The sequence below is a fragment of the Balaenoptera physalus genome, assembly GCF_965194825.1.
Source record: "Balaenoptera physalus genome assembly, chromosome: 16".
NCBI lineage: Eukaryota > Metazoa > Chordata > Mammalia > Artiodactyla > Balaenopteridae > Balaenoptera > Balaenoptera physalus.
In genome coordinates, this window is record NC_138898.1 from 76,780,201 (window position 1) to 76,800,027 (window position 19,827).

A 19,827-nucleotide genomic window follows, 5' to 3' on the forward strand; every position below is an offset into this window, starting at 1 on the left:
TAGGATAGGATCCCCTTCTATATCCTCTAAACATACCCTGTACTTGTCCCATCCTCACACTTGAGGATGCCGGGCCGTTTCTCCCACCAGCCTGGGAGGACGGGCAGTGTGTCTGTTTTGATCTCTGGTGGGGGGGTCTGGCCCAGAGCAGAAATTCTGGAAATGTTGAAAAAACTGGCCTTGATCTGATAAGAGATGGAGAGCTGGGGTTCACAGAGGAGAACCACAGGAGGAACTAGTCCCAAGCAGGCAAGTCTAGAGGCTGCATGGCCAGGTGTTGCTCCCAGCAGAGGCTGGGAGAACCTGGGGGAGCTGCTCGGTCAAGGCCCAGATCTCGTGGCCAGGACAGAAAGTGGACACCCTGAGCCTCCCTCAAGGAACTGCCACCAGAGGAGTGTGGCACAGACAGCCTTGGGCTGAGTCGGGAGGTTGGGGCCTGCCCCGGGAAGGCGTTGGCTCCTGAGAGGGCCCCGACCACAGCCAGCCCAGCTGAGCACCAAGCTCTGAGCCCCTCCAGCTCTCCTCCATCAGTTCTGCTGCCTCAACTATTCTCTCCTGTCTCCCCCTCCTCCGTGCTCAGCAGGGCAAGGACATCCAGCCCATCCTGAGACCCTCACCACACTCGGAGACCAAGGAGGTACGAGGGGAAGAGGGGCAGACAGAGAGGCCAGGGTCCGGTCCTCCTGGGTGTGGGGATCTGAGCCTCCTGGTCCTTTCTTCTTGGCCTTTCAGATCCCTTTTGAGAAGAACTGTGGAGAGGACAAGAAATGTGAGGCTGACCTGGGGCTGACCTCCACTGCAAGGTCTGTAAGGCCTCCTATTTCACTCAATGTTTTCCCGAGGCAGCTCCTGTGTATAGAAAGAACATGGGACTTCAGGTCGGAAGACCCCCACGGTCACTGACTCCGTTTGTCGTCTGGGCCTTAGTTTCCCCCTCTGAGAAATGCTGGTGCCTTGCAGCTCTCCTATCAGGAATAGATGAGATCGCAAAACTTAAAGCCTGTGCATAGGAGCTTATTTTTGTGTATTTCTTTTTTCTGGCCTACTGGATCCCTCAGTTCTGAAAGTCCCCACCTCTGATCCTGCTTCCTTTGTTGGCCCCCATAACTTTGCCCTGATCCTCCCCCCAGATCCAGAGTCCTGCGTCTGACCCCCTCCGCCAGCCTCTCTGTGGGGCTGACACTGAGTAACTTGGGAGAAGATGCTTACTGGGTCCACCTCAGCCTGAGCTTCCCTCGGGGACTCTCCTTCCGCAAAGTGGAGACACTCAAGGTGAGCGAGAGGGTGGGGTCTGCCCGCAGACCACGTGCCAGGCTTGTCCTGCCTCTTGGAGCCCCAGGCGGTCAGGACAGCCTGAAGATGTGGGCGGAGGTCTTCGGACCACCTCTGGGTTCTCAGCCTGATGGCCACCCTCGAGCTGTGTGAGCTGAGATACAAGGTTCATCCTCTGTGAGCCTCGGATTCGCAACCAAGAAATGAGGCTGGGGACATCACAGGGTTAGAGGGTCGCATGAAATGGAGAGTGTGACAGAGGCTCATGGACCTGATGACCAAGAAGGTGTGCACAGGTTCAGGGAGATCGAGCTACCTTCCTCTTAAAGGTGACCAACTTGTCTTTGAGGGATGGCCTGGGTTGTTTTATTATTTTGTTTTATTTTTTCTTCTAATTTTATTGAGATATAATTGACATACAGCACTGTATAAGTGGAAGGTGTACAGCATAGTGATTTGACTTACATATATCATGAAATGATCATCACAATAAGTTTAATGCATATGCATCGTCTCGTATGGATACAAAATTAAAGAAACAGAAAAAACATTTTTGTGTGTGATGAGAACTCCTAGGATTTACTCTCTTGAGCTGGGTTATTTTAAGTACAACTTTTATTTTTTAAGTTATTGTTACAAAAGTAATACATGATCACCACAGAAACTTGGAAATTACAGAGAAGTTTAAAGGAGACAAACACCCGTACTTATACAACCCACAATTATGACTTTTAATATTTTGGTGTTTATCCTTCTGTTTATCTATACACATAGGTATAAATTATTGATACATTGTATATTTATTCTGTATTTTAACTAATTGGCATTTTGCTCTCCATATGGTTATTTTTCCTCCATGTTTTTTTAAAAATTTTGAATTTTGAAATTTAAAAAAAAAAATGTTGAGCCATACAATATTTGTCTTTTTGTGTCTGTCTTACATCACTTAGCATTATGTTTTTGAGGTTCATCCCTGTGATAGCAGGTATGAATTTCATTCCTTTTTTTTTTTTAATTTATTTATTTATGGCTGTGTTGGGTCTTCATTTCTGTGTGAGGGCTTTCTCTAGTTGCGGCAAGCGGGGGCCACTCTTCATCGCGGTGCGCGGGCCTCTCACTATCGCGGCCTCTCTTGTTGAGGAGCACAGGATCCAGACGGGCAGGCTCAGTAGTTGTGGCTCACGGGCCCAGTTGCTCCGCGGCATGTGGGATCTTCCCAGACCAGGGCTCGAACCCGTGTCCCCTGCATTGGCAGGCGGATTCTCAACCACTGCGCCACCAGGGAAGCCCGCATTCCTTTTTAAGGCTAATATTCCATCACATGGATATACCACATTTTGCTTATCCATTCATCTGTTGATGAATCCTTGAATTATTCTTATACAGCAATATTAAATGCTTTCTTAAGGGGCATCTAGTAGAGTGATTGAGAACTTGAGATCAGGGGTCAAACAGACCTGTATTCAAGTTCCTACCAGATCCCTGTTGTGAGACTGGGGGGAAAGTCTCTCGACTGCTCTGAGCCTCTATTTCCTTATCTAATTTTCTTCCCAATCCGAACTGAAATCTGTCGCTCCCAGACAGTGATGAAGATGAAGAGTTTTGTCCTCCTTAGCCCAGGATCAAGTTCATTTTGTAAATGGTTGCTGAATGTGTGGATGTAGCAGCATTTTAACTCTCTCCTGTGATTGTACCATGATTCACTGAACAATTCCCACCTCTTTGGATTGTTTGATCACTTCCAGTTTTTCCCTGTGACGAACAGGATTGCAGTGAACATCTTTGTACTGAACCCCTGGCTGTACCCCTGATTCTTCGGCCCCACCTTTCTGCAAATGTGCCCTGGCGGGGGGCGGGGGCCTGAGGGTTGGTGGCCTCTGGGGAACCCTTAGCCTCGCCCACTAAGAAGCTCCTTCTCTCTCTTCTCACCCCCAGCCCCACAGCCAGATACCTGTGAGCTGCGAGGAGCTTCCCGAGGAGACCAAGCTTCAGAGCAGGGCCCTCTCTTGCAACGTGAGCTCTCCCATCTTCAAAGCGGACAGCTTGGTGAGTGCTTCCAGCCCCCAGGAGTCAAGCAGCCAAGGGGCTGTAAGCTCAGGAGGGGAGGGAGCTCCTGGCTCTGGGAAAGGTGAAGGTGATTGGAAAGGCAGGGCTTATCCCTACCCCCAAGAGAATGTGTGCAGAGGTGTCCTGTGTCGTGTTTGAGAGCCTGGACTTCGGAATCAGAGAAACCCAGGGTTGGGTCATTCATTTTGTGACCTTACACACATGACTTAACCACTCAGAGCCTCGGTATCCTCATCTCTACAATGGGGATAAAACACCCAGCCCAGAGCTTGAGATAAGGTGTCACTGTGACTATGGCAGTGGGGGGTATGGGGGCTGTGAGGGGCTAAGGTGGCCCCCTGAGGGCCAGGCGCCTTCCTTCTTCATTCCCCTCTCCTCCCCTGACAGGTTGATATCCAGGTGATGTTTCATACGCTGCTGAACGGCTCCTGGGGGGACTTTGTCGAGGTGCACGCCAATGTGAGCTGGTGAGCAGGCCCCAGGCAGGCCCCTGCCAGCATCCCCTCCCGCCCTGGCCTCAGACTGTCACACAGTCCTGGCCAAGCCGTCTCCTAACACTGCCCTCTACCTTGCCCCCCGCAGCAACAATGAGGACTCAGGCCTCCTGGAGGACAACTCGGCCACCGCCAGCATACCAGTCATGTACCCCATCAACATCCTCACCAAGGAGTGAGTCCTGAGCAGCCGTCCCCCCTCTCCTCCCACCTCAGCCCCCCCACCCAGGGCCCCAGCCTTCCTCCCAGGGCTACCCCTCAAAGCCCCCCTCACCTCTTTCCTAGAGCCCCAGGGTGATTAGAACTGATTCTAGCTACAATCGCAGCAGTTTTCAACACTCAGCAGAGTGAAGGCCCTTGAAGAGCTCTGAGTCAGATCGATACTTACTGACGGAAGAAAAAGTGCACTGAACGCTGACCTGATGTGAGCTTCTGCTCCAGCTGCACTGCGCAGCTGAGGGCTTTCCCTGGAGCTTCCAACACCTCGCGAGGCACCTGGCCTCTCTCTGATTTACTGATGAACAGTGAGGCTCAGAGAAGGGAGGAATCTGCCTAGAGTAGTACAGCTAGGAAGTACTGACACCAGGATCTGAACTTAAGTCTGTCTGACTCCAAACCCCAGCCAAGCGCTTGAACATTTCCAGCTGTGCTAGATTCCCTCTTCCCCGGGGCCAAGAATGCTGTAAGAGATAGAAAAGTTTTCACAATGGCCCTTGCCCACAGAGAGGTTATGGTCAGGTTGGAGAACCCAAACACACGGAGTGAGTGAGTCTCAGAATGCTGTGGCAGGAAGGACCCATGGGGATCACTAGTTGGGTTTTCTCATTTACAGAGAAGAGGATGAAGCCGGAAAAGGGAAGTGGCCTTTTTAAGTCGGCTCAGTGAGATAAGGGTGGGGCCGTGTCTGAGCCGGGGTCCCCGGTGCTTTTGAACATAAATGCCAAACACAATATTGTCTGAGGTGTGACATGAGATTAGAGCCAGGAGAGATGATGTGAGCTGGAGGAGACTTGAAAGGAGTCGTGCAGAACAGGGGCTTGAACTGGGGTCTGGAGGGTGAGGAGGTTCAGATAAGGGCTAGGAAGGAAGGCAGCCGTTCTCATCAGAGAGACTAGCAAAGGGGAAGGCACGGAGGCGGCAAACAGTGGGGCAGATCCGGGGAGCAGGGAGTGGGCAGGCCCAGAAGATGGTAGGTATTTGTGGGGAGCAGTGGGCAGGCAGACTAGGAAGCGGGCAGGTCTGGATATGGGGGAGCTTTGGACCTGACCCTTGTGGGCAGCAGGGAGCCATTGATGGATTCGGAGGAGGTGCGTGGCAGGATCAGAGAGTGATATTAGGAAGGTCATTAGACGGATGGGGTGGGAGAGCGAGCCAGAGGCTGGTGCACTTCTCGAGGAGGTGAGCAGTGAGGCCCAAGGACAGTGGAGGCCCCGGCGAGGTGGCGTCTAGTGGGGAGAACACAGCTCCAAAAGCCATCCACTTGTATTCCAGTCCTCGTCCCCCACTGCAGGACTTTGGGCAAGACTGACCCCTTCAGTGAGCCCTAGCTTCCAAAGGGCAAGAGCAGAGCGATGTCAGGATGACACGAGATCGTGCCTGCGCCGTCTCTAGCACAGTGGCTGGCAACTCCGAGGCTCCCCCTGGCCCAGGGCCCCCTGGGTGACTGGGTTGCCGTCTTCTCCAGCTTCTTCAGCTGCTCCTCTCTCTCCACAGCCAGGAAAACTCCACGCTCTATATCAGTTTCACCCCCAAGGGTCCCAAGATCCACGATGTCAAGCACATCTACCAGGTATGAACCTCAATGTGACAGGGTCCTTAGAGGTTTCACGTTCAGCCCCATCCTGAGGACCAAGGATGCAGAGACCAACTAGACCCAGTCCCATCCTCAACGAGCCCAGCCCTCCACCTCGTCCTGTGATCCTTTCCCTGAAATGCTGCCAGTGGCGCATACTCACCGGCTCCTTTCCAACTCTGGATAAATTATTTCTGGAATCACAGAACTTGAGAGCCAGAAGGGCTCTGAGAGAGAACCTAGTTTTGGGGTTGTTGTTGTTTTAATTTATTTTATTGAAGTATAGTTGATTTACAGTGTCGTGGGGTGTTTTTGTTTTTTGAAGTAGAAAGTTCCCATTTATTTTAGGATTCAATTATATAGACATTTGGTCTCCTAATTGTGTTCTCAGGTATAGAATCAGATTCATGTTTTCCGGAGAGAACCTAGTTTGGTTTCTTTTGCTGCACTGTGAGGCTTTTGGGATCTTAAGTTCCCCAACCAGGGATTGAACCCGGGCCAGCAGTGAAAGTGCCAAGTCCTAACCACTGGATTGCCAGGGCATTTCCGAGAACCTAGTTTTTATTCAAACATTTAATGAGCTACTATTCTAGTTCAGGTACTTTCCTAGGTGCTGAGGCAGCAATAAATAAAACAGAGTCCGCGACCACTCACCAAACCCAAGTTCTGAGCCTGGACCTCTATACATGCTAACCCTGTAATTCACACCCAACTGTGAGAGCCTGTAAGACAGGCAGTGTCGTTCCCATTTTACAGATGAGAAATCTGAGGCATAGACAGGTCAAGTAACTTGCCCTGGTTACCCAGCTAGTAAGGGGAACAGGTCAGATTCAAGCACTTACTTGTATACAAAATCCATGTGTTTAAGTTAGTGGTCCTCATTTCTCCTGCAATGCTCGGTGCTGTAGTAGAGTCTTCATTAAGGGAGCTCAGAAGAGGGAGGCCGCCCCCTGAGTCTAAACCTTGAGGCGTCTAGGGCTTTCTTGAGGTAACCTCAGAGAGGAGCAGGTGCTGAACAAGCCAAGAGCATTTTCATTTTACCGTGGGGGAAACTGAGGCCCCAAAGAGGCGCCATCTTCCCCAAGGCCACACTGAAGTCAGGGCCAACTGGGCAGTAGCCAGCGGGGAAGGACCCCGGGCAGTTCAAGCCCCTTCGGAACAAAGGTGGAAGCCATCTCACCTTGACACCTCAATGAGGGAGAGGGTCCTTTGGGAAGGTCAGATGCCCATTTGCATTGAGATAGAACGTTCTGAGTGACCAGTGGAGTTGGCTTCCAGTGTCTTTCACTGGGATGGCTCTGGGCTCCCTACGGGGGTCAACCAGGCCAGTCCTTTTACCACCAGAATAGTGGGAAAGAGTCCGACAAACCCCAACTCTGTCGCTTGCGCTCTGTATGACCTTGGGCCAAGGATTCACCTGTCCGTGCCTCAGTTCCCCACTGTGACAAGTGAGGTTTGGGATAAGAACTTCACAGGTGGTCGTGAGGTTTAAATGGGTCACCTGCTTCCTCTAGAGTGCTTGGCACAGTGCCTGGGGACGTGGAGGTCGTTACAGGGGTGAGGTGGGTGTCATGCTGCAGCCCTGACCCTCCCAGCTACTTTGGAAACCTTACATTCTTGCCTCACTCAGCCTGGAACCAGCTCAACCCCTTGAGCACGCTCTCTCTCTCTCTCCGCCTCTGAATAGTCACCAGGGCTAGATGCCTGCACCACCTCACCAGCCTCCAGCATCTTCAGCCATGCATTTGCCTCGCTACTGCCTGGCTTGGCAAGCAGCCACTCTTGCTAAAGGCCCTAATGGTCTCCGTTTTAGCTAAACCCGACACGGCATGAGTGATCCTGTCCCTCCTTCCTGAAGCTGTCCCATTAGTCAGGCCCTGTTTGCCTCAAGGAGGTCAGCTCTAATAACTAAGGTTTACTGTGGGCTAAACAGGCATGGAAACCCAGTGAGAGCTGGCCAGCTGGGCCACCGGATCTCCTTCCTCGTGGTCTCCTGCTCCCCTGGCTGGTTAGGAACATAGGCTTCAGCCAGATCCGAGATCTTTTTGAAGTTCTGCCACTTAAAGCTGTGTGACCTTAGGCAGCTTACTTAACCTCTCTGAGCCTCGGTAAAACGGGGATAATAGCACCTACCTTATGGGGTTTTCAGGAGGCACTAATGAGAAAATGCAATTTAATTTTTTTTTTTTTTTGGCCATGCACCCGCGCCCTCGACAGTGAAAGCGCAGAGCCCTAACCACTGGACCACCAGGGAATTCCCAGAAAATGCAGTTTAAGAGCTTAGCACAGTGCTGACACAAACGGTATCAGTCAACGTTGGCTGTTTTTAACATTATTATTTTCCCCATCATCCAAGGAAGGTGATAGAACACAGTGGTTCCAGTCTCTGGAGTCACAGCCTGGGTTAAAATGCCAGCTCTACTACTTGATAGCTTCAGACAAATTAGTGAATCTCCCTGAGCCTCAGTTCTCTCATCTGTAAAATGGGGATGATAGTACTGCCCACCACATAGGAATATTGAAAGAACTAAATGAGATCATGCATTTAGTGAGACTCAGACGAGGCCTAGCATGCTAAGTGTTCATCAGGTGGGGATAGTTACCACCTACGTGTTCTAATCCTCCGTCCTCTGCTTTGTCACCATTGCCATTGCCTCCTAGCAGATTCGGGGCTCTGGGCTTGCGCTACTGATTGTTCTGTTGTGTCTGTTTCCACTAGGTGTGTCTCACTTCCAGGGTCAGTGTCCCCCTTCCAAATGACGACTCTGAATTGTGTCCCTCTTGCGCCTCCAATGCACCTGTGCCTGCAGCTGGTCACTGATCTCCCCTGGGGTGTCTTCCTAGCATCTTTTTTTGTTGTTGTTGTCTTTTAATGGCTTTATTGAGATAGAATTCACATACCCATTTACCCATTTAAAGTGTACAATTCAATGGCTTTTAGTATATTCACAAAGCTGTGCAACCATCACCATAATCTAATTTTAGAACATTTTTATTACTCCAAAAAGAAACCCGGTACCTATTTGCAGTCACACCCCCTTCCTCCCTCCCCCAGCACCTGGCAGCCACTACTTTTGTCTCTATAGATTTGCCTATCCCGGACGTTACATATAAAAAGAATCATACAACATGTGGTCTTTTGTTACTGGATTCTTTCACTTAGCATAGTATTTTCAAGGTTCATCCATGTTGTAGCATGGGTCAGTATTTCACTCTTTTTTTTTTTGGCGAAATAATATTCCTTTGTAAGACAGGCCACACTTGATTTATCCATTCTTCAGTCTATGGACATTTGGGTTATTTCCATTTTGGGCTATTATGGATAATGCTGCTAGAACATTCCTGTACAGGTTTTTGTGTGGACATATGTTTTGTTTCTCCTAGATATATAACTAGGAGTACAATTGCTCCTCTTGAAGCTTTGGTCTCAGGATGTTCGAAACCAAATTTATCATCTTCCTGTAAGCCAGCATCTCCTTTGGTTTGCTTAGAATCCTTTAAAAGCACCACCTTTTCCTCAAGCAAAACTTCCAAGTCTGGGTGAACGTCTCCTTCCTCTGTACTTGGTTCCACTGCCTCCTCAGGTGCTGTTGTCTATATCCTCTTCTCTCTTCTGACCTCACTACTGCTCAGACTGAGTTCCTCATCTTCTTGCAGCTGGACTATGGCACAGGCTCCCAACTTCTTTCCATTCCGTGCCTGCAGTGGGTGCAACCCCCTGGAGCCATCTTCCCCTTGGCTGCCTTCCAGGACTGCCCATTGCTTAGTCATTGATCCCCTGACTTCTGGCCCTCCAGCCTCTGGACACCAGAATCTCATCCCAAGTCTCCTTTCCAGACTTATCTCCTATCTCTCCTTCCCAGGCACCCTACCGTCTGGCCACATCACACTCACCTGGTGCTCTCCTAATTGCCTGCATTTTCTCTTCCCGCTGGCTTCCCCCATCTTTATCTGTTAATCTCCTCTCTACCTTTCACAGCTAAATTCAAATGCTGCCTTTAACATTAGGCCATTTAAATTTAACTTAACTGATGCTTTTAAAGTGTCCACAGATGTTTGTTGAATGAATAAATGGTAGAACCCCACAAACTGGATATGTATTTCCCTGCTTGACCTCCCTGCGATTCATTGGTGCTACTCCTGTGTCACTTTCTTCTACATTTCTGGGTCTTCCAGCCCTAGCACAGACAGATCTTTTTTATAAAAGGCACTTAGGAAATGCTTTTTTAAAAAAAATCTTGGCTGCGCCGCACAGCTTGTGTGATTTCAGTTCCCTGACCAGGGATTGAACCCAGGCCACAGCAGTGAAAGCCCGGAATCCTAACCAGTAAGCTACCAGGGAACCCCCAGGAAATGTTTCTTAAATAAATTCAGTGCACTTGCCAAAATGTTTTTCCCAAATAATTTTTGCATCTATCCTTGTTAAATGTCCTTCCTTCTTTCACTCATTCATAAAACTACTTTTTGCGAGGCTGGTTTTGTGCTCGGTAGTGTGTCAAAGCCATAGGGAATTGCAGGTGAAATGAGCCCCAGCTCCTGCCCTCTCACAGCTCACAGTCTAGGGGGGATAAACACACACAAGCAGATGCTTTGCCATCTTGCTGGTGAACGAGGGTGCTGTGGGAGAGTCAGCCAAACCTTCAGGGATGATGTTTGAGCAGTACCTTGAAGGATGGGCAAGGGCTAGCCACATGGAGGACGCAGAGAAGCACGTGGAACCCATGCGGTAAGGGTATGGTTGACCACTGCCCGCTGCCTAATGAAGAGTGGGCCCTTGGGTCCCAGCCAAGGAGGATTGGATCTGGGGTGGCCGTTGGGGTGGCATTCAGGGCTCTGCAGCCCCTTGTCCTCTGTACCAGGTGAGGATCCAGCCTTCTGTCTATGACCACAATGTGCCCACCCTGGAGGCCTTGGTTAGGGTACCACAGCCTCACAGCGAGGGGCCCATCATGCACAAGTGGAGCGTGCAGATGGTGAGTGTGGCCCACGGAGGGAAGGGCGCCCAGGTCTCTGGGGGTGAGCTCATGACGTGGGGTTGGGGGGAGATGTGTGGGGACAGGAGTGAGGATGATTGAATCTGCCAGGGGCCAGTGGGGGAGAACTGGGATGCACGGTGGTATCTGAGAGTGGGGAAGAATGCCAGGTGTGGCCGCAAGGGGCTGGCGTCCCCTCTCAGCTCTGGACTAACTGAAGACCTTGCCTCATCCTTCCCAGGAGCCTCCTGTCACCTGCCACCGTGAGGATCTGGAGAGTCCATCTGATGTGGCTGAGGTGTGGGCCCGTGACCTCAGAAACTGGGGTGGGGGCTGGCCAGAGGGCAGGTGGGAAGAGACCTCCCTGACCCCCTGCTTTCCTTCTACCCGCAGCCTTGCTCACTTGGAGCCGAGTTCCGCTGCCCAGTGGTCTTCAGGCAGGAGATCCTCGTCCAAGTGATCGGGACGGTGGAGCTGGTTGGGGAAATCAAGGTAGCTGGCAACAGACTCCAAGTGGTTCTGGGGGGCCCTCGAGGGGTGGAGGGTGGGCTTCCCCCCCAGAGAGCCTTCCTGCATTGTTTTGTTCTGTCTTGAGGAAATAGCCCCAGCGTTTACACAGTTGCAGATGAAAGAGGACCATAATTTGTTTAAAATTTGCAGGACTGTTTTCAGGGGCCTACAGATAATTCCTAGGTGTTCTTTATAGGAAAAATGTCCTCCCAATAATGGCAAACAGCACGTTAGAACGCTCCAGGAGAGAATGGGGTAGAGATGGCGCACCCACTAGGACCCATTTTCCTCTGCCTCTGCCCCTTGAGTTGCACTGGGGGGCAGAAGTCAGTGGGTTCTGGGTCCTTGTTCCCTCTGGCCTGATGCCCCACCCCCACCCCTCCCTCCCACAGGCCTCCTCCATGTTCAGCCTCTGCAGCTCCCTCTCCATCTCCTTCAACAGCAGCAAGCACTTTCACCTCTATGGCAGCAATGCCTCCCTGGCCCAGGTATCTCTCTACCTCCTCAGAAGACCCGGGAACAGAGGGCAGCAGAGGAACGGGAGGAACCCAGGACAGAGCTAGGAGAGCTGGAGCTGGGAGTGTGGGCAGCCACAGAGGAGAAGGTTTGGGCTTTAGTGCAGTAAGAACCTCCGCACAGGGCTTCCCTGGTGGCTCAGTGGTTAAGAATCCGCCTGCCAATGCAGGGGACACGGGTTCGAGCCCTGGTCCGGGAAGATCCCACATGCTGCGGAGCAACTAAGCCCGTGTGCCACAACTACTGAGCCTGCGCTCTAGAGCCCGCGAGCCACAACTACTGAGCCCGCGTGCCACAACTACTGAAGCCCGCGTACCTAGAGCCCATGCTCCGCAACAAGAGAAGCCACAGCAATGAGAAGCCCGCACACCACAACGAAGAGTAGCCCCCGCTCGCCGCAACTAGAGAAAGCCCGCACACAGCCACGAAGACACAGTGCAGCCAAAAATAAATAAATTAAAAAAAAAAAAAAAAAAGAACCTCCCCACAGCCAGAGCCATCAGCCTTGGCACAAGCAGACCACAGGGTCAAGATGGGTTTGATGGCAACTCAGCCAAGGGGCCCCCAACCCACACGCAGGGCATGACAGGAGGGGCCCAGCACATGCAGAGCCCGGCGTTGAGAGAGTGGGCGAGACGGGTTTAAGAGCAGGAAGCTCAGAGCAGGAGAAGGGAAGGGGCAGCTGAAAAAGTAAGCAGAAGCCAGATTCTGGAAGGCATTGCGTGCTGAGCTGGGGTTCTGGCATTTCATCCTGGGGCTAAGGAAAGCCTCTTAAGGGTTTAAGGGGGCCGTGGTGCATATTTGCCTGTTCATTCTGGTGGCTGCAGTGCAAGGTGTACTGGAGAGGGGGTCTGGGCCCAAGCCCCATGTCGTGCGTGACACAGTCCAGGTGGGAAATGCGGAGACCTAGGGACTGAGGCCAGATTCACAAGAAATGTCAGGGGTGGGAACGGCTTCTTCCCTGCACTCCCCACCTCTCCTCTCCCCCAGGTCATCATGAAGGTCGACGTGGTATATGAGAAGGAAATGGTCTATCTCTACGTGCTGAGCAGTATTGGGGGACTCTTGTTGCTGCTACTGATTTTCTTAGCTCTGTACAAGGTAGGAGCTTCTGCGAGGAACGGGCACCCAGCCAGGCTGGGGAAAGTGGAATTGGCAGGAGTCAGGGAGCAGAATACCAAGATGAGGGGGCTTTAAAGCCAGAAGGGGCCTCAGCCTACTCCTCCTTCTACAGATAAGGCTACTGAGGCCCAAAGGGCAGGCAAGACTTTACCCCCATCCCTCAACAAGCACTGGCAGAGCCAGACCTGGGTACCCAGGGAGAGGAAGGAGAAGGAATGTCCCACATATTGAGGGCCAGGCACTGGGATACGGAGGCACAGAACACACACATGGTCCGTGCCTTTGAGATGCTCACAGTCTATGGGGGAGACAGACACGAACATGATGGGGGCTATACTATGTGCTCTGGGCCTATAACACAGGGGCCTAACTGAGGTTGGGGGGAGTCCAGGAAGGCCTCTCAAGAGAGGTGGCCTTTAAGTTGGGATCTGAAGGATGAGTAGAAGTTAGCCAGATGAAGAGTGCTGGAGGGCAGCTGTTCCATGTGAAAAACTCAAATATTCCAGAAAAGAAAACATAGAAAATCAAAGTTTCTCCCTATTGCAACCCCAGAGGGTTGTCATTAACAACCATTTTGTTTATATTCCTCCATGTTCTAATTTTATTGTTAACGTATATGTGAATGTGTGAGCATGAGAGAGAGAAAGAGACAAGCCAGTGGATGTGCGGATGTGTACAAAACGTTACTGTATATACTGCTTGGGAGCTTGTATTTCCCCCTGGATATTATATCTTGATGTCTTTCTGTCTGAGCACAATCAGATTTGCCTCTTGCTCTTTAGTTTTGTTTTTTTAATTTTTAAAAAAACTTATTTATTTTTTTGGCTGTGTTGGGTCTTCGTTGCTGCGTGTGGGCTTTCTCTAGTTGCGGCGAGCTGGGGTTACTCTTTGTTGTGGTGTGCGTGCTTCTCATTGCAGTGGCTTCTCTTGTTGCGGAGCACGGGCTCTAGGCGCGCAGGTTCAGTAGTTGTGGCGCACGGGCTTAGTTGCTCCTCCGCATGTGGGATCTTCCTGGACCAGGGCTCAAACCCGTGTCCCCTGCATTGGCAGACAGATTCTTAACCACTGTGCCACCAGGGAAGTCCCTGCCTCTTGCTTTTTAACCCGTGTGGTTTTCTACTGTCTGGATGCCTCACCTTTTATTTAACAAGATCCTTATTGACGAACGTTTAGATTGTTTGGAATTGACCTTTTTTTCAAACTGTGTGCCAAAAGGCTTTTATTATTATTACTTTTCTTTTTTTGGCTGCGTTGTGTCTTCGTTGCTGCGCGCAGGCTTTCTCTAGTTGCGGCGAGCGGGGGCTACTCTTCATTGCGGTGCGTGGGCTTCTCATTGCGGTGGCTTCTCTTGGTGTGGAGCACGGGCTCTAGGCGCACGGGCTTCAGTAGTTGTGGCACATGGGCTCAGTAGTTGTGGCGCATGGGCTTAGTTGCCCTGCGGCATGTGGGATCTTCCCAGACCAGGGTTCGAACCCGTGTCCTCTGCATTGACAGGCGGATTCTTAACCACTGTGCCACCAGGGAAGTCCCAAAACGCTCTTGTTACCAACATCTTTGCACACTTGTCCAGATATTTTTTAGAATCAATTCCTAGAGCTGGTATTACTGAGCCAAAGAATATATATGTTTTGAGCTTTCACCAGAGAGTGCATGGCCCCTACTAATAAGCCCTATATAAGTGCAGGCTCTTGCTGTTAGTATTACTAGATATTGTCAAATCACCCACCCGCAATAATGGTACGTGACATTTTGATGAGCCTCAGGAATGAACTATTAAACGTACAGCTTTTTAACATATTGCCAAGAAGCAGGTGTGGCAGATCCCCTCGCCCCATCCCCAGAGCAGATGCCACCTGTCTGTGGCATACGTGACTTATCCCTATAAACAGTACTTTCATGTTTTGCCGGGGCCGAATGGTCCAAAGGGCTCTGTGGACTCTTTGTTTACTCAAGTCTTGTCTTCCTACAGGTTGGTTTCTTCAAACGGAACCTGAAGGAGAGGATGGAGGCGACCGTAGATGCTTCAAATGAAATCACTGGAGAAGACGCTGGGCAGCCGGCGTCTGGGGAAGAAGACAAGGACCCGGGCTGCCTGGAGCCCCTCCACGAGAAGGAGGCCCGGGACGGAGGTGGCAGAGACTGAGGTGCAGGCTGGATGCAGAAGGCCCAGGACTGGACTCGGGATGCCTGGTGCCAGCCTGCCTCTACCTGAATTTCACCATGTGTCCTTGGGCAAGTCACTGCCCCTCCATGAGCCTCAGTTTCCCTATCTTGAACATGGGCCCATTCCTGCCTGCCTCCTTTGCAGGCTTGTGGTGAGGATCCTTTGAGGGATGGGCCAGGAAGGCCACAGAGGTGAGGCCTTGTAATTATCATGTGGTCCTGGCTCCCACCGGCCCCTGTTAGTTTCCTTCCCTGGAAGAAAACATCTGATCTAAATTTGGAGAAACGGCAATCTCAGAACCTAGCGACACTCCAGGCCCTCATACCCACCTGCCCTTGGATGTCTGCAGAGGCCTCAAGCTCCCAGAACCTTGCCTTGCATCCTCTCCTGCCTGGAATCCAGTCAGCTTTCAATTCTCCTACCAGAGAGCAAATCTCATCTGTGTCACTACATTGCTCCTGCAAACCCCTTGCCCTTTGGCTAACAGATTCCTTAATAGGCCTTCCAAAATCTGCAAAACTGAGCTGTTTCCTTCCCAGCCTTTTCTAGAGACATCCCGCCTCCCTTTCTAAGCGCCAGTTAACCAGCCTTTTCACTTGCCCAGCTCCTTCCTGGCTTACTGCCTTCACCCAGACTCTTCTCACTTCCTGGAACATTCCTCCTGCCTCGTTTTCCTGCCTAACCCTCTCTCAGCCTTCAGATCTCAGTTCACACATAACTTCCGCAGGGCAACGCCCCAACCCCAACTCAGTTTGGTTCCCATATTATACATGCTTACACTAGCCCGCACTTGTCCTTCATAGCACTGATCATATTCGTTAATTGTTAAGTGATTTACTTAAATTAAACAGTGGACTCCAGGGGGGTAAGGATCATACCTTTCTTGTTCACCTTGGGACCCCTGGTGATATCACAGAGCCAGACACATAGTAGGTGCTTGAGACAATTTCACTGAATTGTGAGGGTGCCTGTGGGAAGATAGAGAAAAAAGTTTGGATGGGCCCCATGGCAACCCCATCCGACAAGGCTCAGTCTGCCCCAGGCGCCTGCCGCCTCCCTCCACAGCCCCACCCCGGGGACTCCATCACTTCCCACCGTGGCCCCCACCATGAGATTGTGAGCTCAAGGATGGCAACTGTGTCCGTTTACCAGGCTCCCAGTGCCAAGCACAGCACCTGTACATATTTACCAAATAAATGTGAAATTCTGGCCAATTTTGTGATGTTTTTGTGCAGGTGCAACATTCCAGCCTGGCTCAATTAAATGAAAATTTCCTGGAATTAAATGGGAATTCCAGTGGTTAGAACTTGGAGCTTTCACTGCCAAGGAGCCAGGTTCGATCCCTGATCGGGGAACTAAGATCCCACAAGCCACGTGGCGTGGCCAAAATAAAAAAGAACATTTCCTTCTCAACCCTCCCACTAAGTGGGACCAAAACAGTCAAATCTTTTTTTCTTCCCTTTCTCCCTTCTCCTTCTCCTTTTTTTATTTGCCGTGATGACCCTCAGAAACTGACATGTGCTGGACGTTGTCAGTTCATTCAAAAGAAGCAGCAAGAGAGGCACAGAAAGTGAGGAAAGGTTAGGGAGGCATTGACAATTTATCAAGCTGTGAGAATAGACCTTCTCTGATACCCCCACTTTAAAATTTTTTTTTAAATTGAGGTATAGTCGATTTATGCCCTCCCCCTTTTTTTAAAGAAATGGTTGTTGGGCCTTGACCCTGAAACCGCCTCCCCCTGCCCCTGCCTTAGAAGGAACAGAGGGGACTAGTCACTGCTGCCCTCTTGTGGTCAGTAGGACACCGGGGGAATATTGAGTAACTCTAAGGTCAGCTCCTGTCCAGCAGTGGGAGGTGAGAAGCAACATTTGGTCCCCCAAGCAGTGACCTTTGATGGCTCCCTTCTGCCTACAGCGGAGTAAGTGGACATTCCTGAGCCGGGCACACAGGCTTTCAAAGCCTGCCGGCCTCTCCAACCTCATCACCCCCTTCTGGTCCAGCCTCCAAGGAACCGTGGGGCTGGCTCCAAAGCAAGACATCAGGAAGGAAGAAGTGAGGCTCATTTTCCTAGAGAGGGGAAAAAAATGTTTTGACCATCAGGAGTATCACTGAACTGCTAAAAGTATATGAAATGATCTGTAAGCCTCATGAAGCGTAAGTTGGGTTCTATTCATTCCTGCAGGATTTCTTGAGCACTCTGTGTCAGGCCCTGTGCTGAGTCTGAGGACCTGCTTGTGAACATGACAGACAAGTCCCTGGTCTCGGGAAGCTTCACTTCATTGGGAAAACAGAGAAAAAGTAGAAATGTGATTCCAGGTAGTGATAGGGCCGTAAAGAAAGTGAAGAGGGACAAGGGGTAGGGGGTGATGGAGAGGGCCCTTTTGCACAGGTGGTCGGGAAAGTCTCTCTGAGGAAGCGAGATTCTGTGACACGAGGAAAAAGTGAATCTTTTCATCAAGGGTGGCAACAAAACACAGAAAATCTGGGAGGTTCATTTCAGGAACAGACCTGCTGTCATCACGCCAAGGAATCTCTCTTCCAACTCGCTCAAGTGTACTGTCTTTGTGGTAGTTCCCCGGCGGTCCAGTGGTTAGGACTCCACGCTTCCACTGCAGGGGGCATGGGTTCAATCCTGGTCGGGGAACTAAGATCCTGCATGCTGCGCGGTGCAGCCAAAAAAAGAAAAAAAGAGCACTGTCTTCAAACACCTCGGCATCCTTCCTGCCTCTGTGCCTTCACACGTGCTGTTCCCCTTGCCAGCCTGTCCAACTCCACCTGTTTTCTTTTCTTTTGAACTCTTCTCCATTATGGTTTATTACAGGATATCAAATATAGTTCCCTATGCTATACAGTAGGTCCTTGTTGTTTCCACCTGTTTTCTATCCTTTAAAATCTTTCTACTTCAAAGTATTGATACTTCAAAGCTTTTCTCATCCCCTTGGTTCCTGGACAAAGGACCTAATTCATCACCACTTTGTTTATGGCTCATCGGGGCACGTGACGCTGACTCTGTGGGCCCCTCTCTCAAGACTAGGAGATTCTGGAAGGCAGGAATCAGGCCTCACGTGCATTACCAACACCGACCCCTCACCAGGGCTGGCACAAAGGTATTGTTCAATAAATGTTTGATTCAGTGGCCCTAAATGTATATGGTTTAAATCTATTGGTTTTATCCAATTAGAAATTAAACCAGAGAAAAACTTAAACATGACAACATCCATGCCTACATTCCACGCAAGCCATCAGAGTGATGACATATGTCATCACATGTCATGCAGCTTCTAGAAAACAGTTCTTTATGGGAGAAACAGAGTGAAAAAAAGTAAATAACATCTTTAGTATCGTTAGGAAAATGGTCAAAACCCAGTCAGCCCTAGGATGGAATCCAGGTTCTGCTGCTTCCTAGCTGTGTCATGTGGGGCAATTTCCTTATCCTCTCTGGGATTCATTTCTTCATCTGTTAAATAGGAATAATAGTAGTCTGTACCTCAGAGCCGCTCTGAGCGTTAAATAACACGTGTAAACTGCTTAGCATTGTTCCTAGCGTTTAAGCGCTAATGGTGGTGGACAGAAATGGTTGGTCTATTGTGCAGGAGGAGGGTGTAGTAAAAGCAGCAGGCTGACCACAAGTCAAGAGACTTGGTGCTGGAGCTCTTCCATTAGCCCTTCCACCTTGACCTTGGGGAACACACATGTCCTTTCTGGGTTTGGTCTGCTCCACCTGGCATCTGAAGGTACCTCAGGAGCTGTCATGAAGAGAGGGGTAGAGGCTGAGCAGCTGAGTCCCACCCTCATTTGAACCGATATTAAATACCAAGGCTACTGGGAATTCCCTGGCAGTCCAGTGGTTAGGACTCTGTGCTTTTGCTGCTGAGAACGTGGGTTCAATCCCTGGTCAGGGAAATAAGATCCTGTAAGCCACATGGTGTGGCCAAAAAAAACCCAAATACCAAAGCTACTTTATCAATTAAGCACCAGAGGCACTGTACCCAGGTCCTTCTAGCTTTCAAGTGCCTACAGTTGGGAGCCAAAGAAAACTTCAACTCCAAAATAAGGAGATTAGGGCTTCCCTGGTGGCCCAGTGGTTAAGAATCCGCCTGCTAATGCAGGGGACACGGGTTCGAGCCCTGGTCTGGGAAGATCCCACATGCCTCGGAGCAACTAAGCCCATGCACCACAACTACTGAGTCTGTGATCTAGAGCCCAAGAGCCACAACTATTGAGCCCGCGTGCTGCAACTACTGAAGCCCACGTGCCTAGAGCCTGTGCTCCGCAACAAGAGAAGCCACCGCAATGAGAAGCCCACGCACTGCAAGGAAGACTAGCCCCTGCTCGCTGCAACTAAAAAAGCCCACACACAGCAGTGAAGACCCAACGCAGCCAAAAATAAATAAATAAAATAAATTTTAAAAAACAAAAAAACAAAATAAGGAGATTAAATTGTATAATTGAAATAAATGTTGTAGTAAATGTCTACAAATGGAATATGTCAGGTAGTCAAATGCAGTTCTGTTCGACATATATAGTTACATATATGAACTATATTAAATGTGGGAGTTGGAGTATTGTAATATTTGAAATTATGTGTGGTAGGGTGGCTGTACAAAAATGTGCATAAAGTTTACAAAGGTCTTTAAAAGACTGTGAGATTTCCCTTGAAAAGTAGTGTTCTACATCCAAAATAATTTAATCTTTGAAAACCACTAAACACACCAAACCGTACTGAACTACATGATCTCTAGGGCCCCTTTCCGGAGTTGGTAGATCATGAGAGGCTGGATTGAAATGTGCTTAGAGAGGTCATTTGCCCTTGACAAGTTATAAGGCCTGAGGATGGGCGTGGGGCCGAGGGTGATGTCAGGATCCTGAGGCCCAGGAGGCCGTATGGAGCGATGACTCCCCACCCGCCTGTGAGGC

General features: G+C 50.3%; 1 protein-coding gene across 2 annotated transcripts in view; it reads left to right on the forward strand.

Moving 5' to 3' along the window:
- ITGAL (integrin subunit alpha L) overlaps positions 1–16,119 on the forward strand; it is a 45,526-nt gene extending 29,407 nt beyond the window's left edge. Inside the window, exons 19-31 of one of the 2 annotated variants that reach the window (XM_082429471.1) lie at positions 581–637; positions 733–803; positions 1,131–1,272; positions 3,208–3,318; positions 3,727–3,806; positions 3,922–4,008; positions 5,547–5,622; positions 10,485–10,598; positions 10,840–10,896; positions 10,992–11,090; positions 11,501–11,596; positions 12,615–12,725; positions 14,716–16,119. In XM_082429471.1, the coding sequence (XP_082285597.1) occupies positions 581–637; positions 733–803; positions 1,131–1,272; positions 3,208–3,318; positions 3,727–3,806; positions 3,922–4,008; positions 5,547–5,622; positions 10,485–10,598; positions 10,840–10,896; positions 10,992–11,090; positions 11,501–11,596; positions 12,615–12,725; positions 14,716–14,889 (1,275 nt within the window). In that variant the 3' untranslated portion in view covers positions 14,890–16,119. The remainder of the gene's footprint in view (positions 1–580; positions 638–732; positions 804–1,130; positions 1,273–3,207; positions 3,319–3,726; positions 3,807–3,921; positions 4,009–5,546; positions 5,623–10,484; positions 10,599–10,839; positions 10,897–10,991; positions 11,091–11,500; positions 11,597–12,614; positions 12,726–14,715) is intronic. The other variant, XM_082429472.1, reaches the window with a different exon arrangement.
- Positions 16,120–19,827: the final 3,708 nt, after the last annotated feature.